Genomic DNA, 4,347 nt, shown 5'->3' with positions numbered 1-4,347 from the left:
AAAGCATCATCGTCGAGGCACGAACACAGTGTGTACTGGACCTGCCTCCCCCTCGTGCTGTTCTTTCCCTCCTCCTCAGCCTTTGTCAACTGTGATTTTGAGGGAAGGGATGAATATTCGGGTTGGGTTTCGTCAGGCTATACGTTTTACCGACCGTCACACCTCTCTTCAGTCTTCTCCTCACGACGAGCGAGCGAAAGATCCGTCCGGCGTTACGCGTTTAGTCACAGATATCTGACGATGCGCATCAATTCATCCGTTGTCTACCCACGGAGGCTGACTTTCAATGTTTTACCCCGAGCATGAATGGGGCTGCTTAAGGATATGCGTCCTTTCGTCGGCGTTTAAGAGGCAAGGAAATGTTGGACATGCTTCACGTAAACGAAAAGCGTTAACGCGTCTATGACGGACGTAAAGGGACGAGCACGCAAAGCCAACGCGGCGTATGACGGTTTTTTCTTTTTGTTTATTTTACGGCTTGTTCCTTAAACAGCTCGATGTGAGGCAAGTACATATATATCTTAATATAACTGTGTTTTTACTCTATATGAATGTCTGAGATTCTCGAGCGAATATGCCAAGTTGGTCGCCGTTTGATGTATTCAGTTGGGATTTTTAGATTTCCGACTGAATACTGAGTTGTTGCACTGCGGTAAATCAGAAGTCGACGCGCCGTCGTCGATGACTGCCGTTCGGATCTATCATATATGAGCGTGCATTCGGTATTATGAGAGATCGCGGTTAATACCGCTCTCCACAGGTGCCTGAACCGGTGCCAGTTTCCGAAAAGGACCGATTTCAAGTCTGCCTCTAATGTTAGATACCGGTTTGCATGAACCCTTCGCTGTTCCCCCGTGGGAATAACTAAATACCCCGCTTGTATAAAAGGCTGTAGGAAGCACTTTAGTTCAAGACTTCGGCTGCATTTCACGTAGCTAGTTCATTGCAGATTGCATATTGTAAATGCTATTATCAAGGAGCTTGCTTTTGACTTCTAGATTAAGATTGGCTAAACAGTACATGAAGTTAAAACATACACTTTCCGCCTAAATTTAAAGCAAACTATTGCATTTAATTAGTAGATTCCATATCATTTGTTTAATATAACAGGACACTGTTATGAATGTGAATGCCTTTTTTTAGACATTTTTATTCGTGCCTTCTCTCATGACACTCACTGTAAGATCTGTTTTCCCCCTAGCTGTGTGTTTGTCCGTAGGATCAAATCAGAGCGCATCGTCTAAATGAAGTTACCCAGCCATGCAATGTTCCTGGAAGGCTGTTATTTTGCTTGCGTTGGTGTCCATAGCAATCCAATACACAGCAATCAGGACTTTTACAGCCAAGACTTTTCACATCTGCCCCGTTCCCAACCCACTAAATTGCGGCTTGGGACAGGACGTGGAGTCTTTCGATCGGATGTGCGACGAGTACCCGTATTTTAATTACAATTCCTCTAGGAAGACTCACATCCTTATCTTGGCGACCACACGCAGCGGCTCGTCATTTGTCGGACAGCTGTTCAACCAGCACTCGGATGTGTTTTACCTTTTCGAACCCCTCTTTCACGTTCAGTCTACTTTAATTCCTCACCTTTCTCCAAGCAGATACGCCGTCGAGCGTAGGGTGATGCTGGGAGCAAGCCGCGACCTTTTGCGAAGCTTGTACAACTGCGACTTGTATTTTTTGGAGAGCTACATCAAGCCGCAGCCGGCGAACCACACCACGGACAAACTCTTCAGAAGGGGGGCCAGCAAAGCGCTTTGCTCTGTGCCGGTCTGCGATGCCTTCAGCCCGAGCGAAGGCAATATAGAAGAGGGGGATTGCGTGCGAAAGTGCCCCTCCGTCAACTTGACCCTAGCTGCCGAGTCGTGCCGCGAAAGACGGCACGTGGCCATTAAAACGGTACGTATACCGGAGGTCGGCGACCTAAAGGCGCTGATCGAGGACCCCCGGCTAAACCTCAAAGTTATTCAGCTGGTAAGAGACCCACGTGGGATATTATCATCCAGGATCGAAACCTTTCGGGACACGTACCGCCTGTGGCGCATCTGGAGAGCCACGGGCCGCAAACCGTACAACCTGGATTTGACCCAGTTCACAACAATCTGCGACGACTTTCTCAACTCGGTGTCCACAGGGTTGAGCAGACCACCGTGGCTCCGGGGAAGGTACATGCTGCTGAGATACGAGGACGTGGCCAGGAACCCGCTTCAAAAAATCAAGGAGGTTTACGAGTTCCTAGGACTGTCCATGGAAAAGAACGTGGAGGATTGGATACACAACAACACGAGAGGCAATAATGACGCGTCAGCAAAGCATAAGTACGGCACGCTGAGGGATTCGGCGGCCAACGCGGAGAGCTGGCGGTTGAAATTGTCTCATGACATAGTTGATTACACGCAAACTGTCTGTCAGCACATTTTAGACGAGCTCGGCTACAAAGCTGTCAGCTCCCCCGAGGAGCTGAAAAACATGTCAGTCTCTCTCATTGAAGACAAAACCTTCATACCTTTTTTGTAACAAAGGTAATCATGCGCACGCACAACTATTTTTCTACATTTATATCCTTGCCTTATTGTGACTGACGTTTGCACTATGAACTTTTTATTACTTGGGGAGACTTCCCTCAAAGTCACCCAATGAGTTTCCGAACAGCACAAGAACCAAAACACTCAGCTGTAAAGAGATCCGACTTCACCTCGATGGCAGTGACTGCATTGAGTCATGTTCATTATTTATATACTAGAACAGAGCACCACAATATTGACCAGAAAGTTTTGTATGCCAGTCATTGCTTTGACAACACTGAATGTGAATATTTTGTCGGACCTAAACTCCACGAACCGAGCGAACTGAAATGCTGTATTGTAAAATAACAGCCGTGCAATAAAATCGTGAATGTCACAGTCAGATTATTTCTCAGGTTGTGTAAGTTTTAGCTGCCACCGTCTGCAGTGGGATTTATGCTTTGTGTACGGTTTGCATTTAAAATGCGGTTTTAAATGCAATGTTATGCATTGGTGCTGTATCTGGGTTAAAGGGTGATTTACCGTAAACTCATGCACTTATATTGGCTTGCTTTGGGTGGGTATGATTTATATGTAAATTGTAATGATCGGTTACTGCTGTTACATTAACATGATATGAGCTCTTTGTTTTTATCTCGCTAAATGTCATAATACAGCCGCAGAGAAACAAAATGCAGTGTGTCTATGTTTTTAAGAGTGGAAAAATGGGTTATTTTTTAGAGTAGACATGTCCAGATGAATGAAATGATTCATTCTGTACTGTCCTCATCGTCATATCACTTAACTTTGTCTTTCATGCAATCAGTACATACAGATTTGTATTTAGTGTCTATGTATGGGAAATACATTGTTGCTATTTTTGAATTCATAATAAATGCAAAGAAGCAGAAACGGGATAAATGGCAAAACACGATGCACTTATTTCCATGGCCAATTGGCTGAATCTTGCCCACGTTTCTATAGTTACATAAATGTGTCATTAAACCTCGTTTTCATCTTACAAGGACAGTTTTGAAGATGTTTTATGCTTGGTTGTCAAAATGGCCTCAATTCGAGTTCGTCCATGCATTTACATTTAGGTTAGTGAACCACAGACCAACATAGTTGGGAGATCTGACTTAAATTCAGATTGATATTAATCACTTTGAACTACTTTATATAGGAATATAAACAGTATGGTTTACTGTCGGATATGCATTCAAGATTTTATTCAAGATTCTGGTTATTTATTTGGCCACATTTAGCATTCCACACTGTCTGTCTCAACATCATACTGTACAAGGTGCTTTCATCTAGCCTTCTTGTGACCTTTCAGGACATCCAGGAGAAATGACACCCTCTTGTGGTCTGAACAATAGCTAATTATGTCTACTTTTGGTTATTGGGCTGAAATGATCCAGATAGTCTAAGATTTACGCAGCGAGGGAACTGTTTGTTATAACAAAACGTGCTTTAAAGTGCTCCCATATGCTTGTATTGTGACTCTGCTTTTATGTTTTGAAGTACTGGTCTTTATTTCCTCAAGTAGAGCTAGTTGATCAGCCTAAATGTTCCAAAAATAAAAGCACGAGCAATAAACGTTTGATAAACACCTCAAAGAGAAAATTTCCATTACACGTTCTTACCAACTAAAGTGCTTTTATCATTTGTGCAAGCTTTAAAAAATGTCAGAAATATCCCACAAAAAGTTTATTAAAGTGTGCCATTAGTATAATGTGCTTCCTATAAAAGCAAGATAAGAAAGTTACCTTCAGTCAACTTCATGTACTTTACAGAAATGTACTTAAAACTACATTTAAGTCGTTTTTACACACTG

The 4,347-nt window shown here is 43.1% G+C and overlaps 1 protein-coding gene across 1 annotated transcript; it reads left to right on the top strand.

Moving 5' to 3' along the window:
* Positions 1-1,260: 1,260 nt before the first annotated feature.
* On the top strand, positions 1,261-2,523 carry chst1 (carbohydrate (keratan sulfate Gal-6) sulfotransferase 1; the record flags this gene model as incomplete). Its single annotated transcript, XM_079450616.1, has 1 exon — positions 1,261-2,523. One exon carries the CDS (start codon positions 1,261-1,263, stop codon positions 2,521-2,523), a length of 1,263 nt encoding a protein of 420 aa, XP_079306742.1.
* Positions 2,524-4,347: the final 1,824 nt, after the last annotated feature.

This window comes from Barbatula barbatula (assembly GCF_947034865.1).
Source record: "Barbatula barbatula genome assembly, chromosome: 25".
In the NCBI taxonomy this organism is placed as follows: Eukaryota; Metazoa; Chordata; class Actinopteri; order Cypriniformes; family Nemacheilidae; genus Barbatula; species Barbatula barbatula.
The sequence above is the reverse complement of the archived record's forward strand: the minus strand, read 5'-3'. Positions and strand labels throughout refer to the sequence as shown.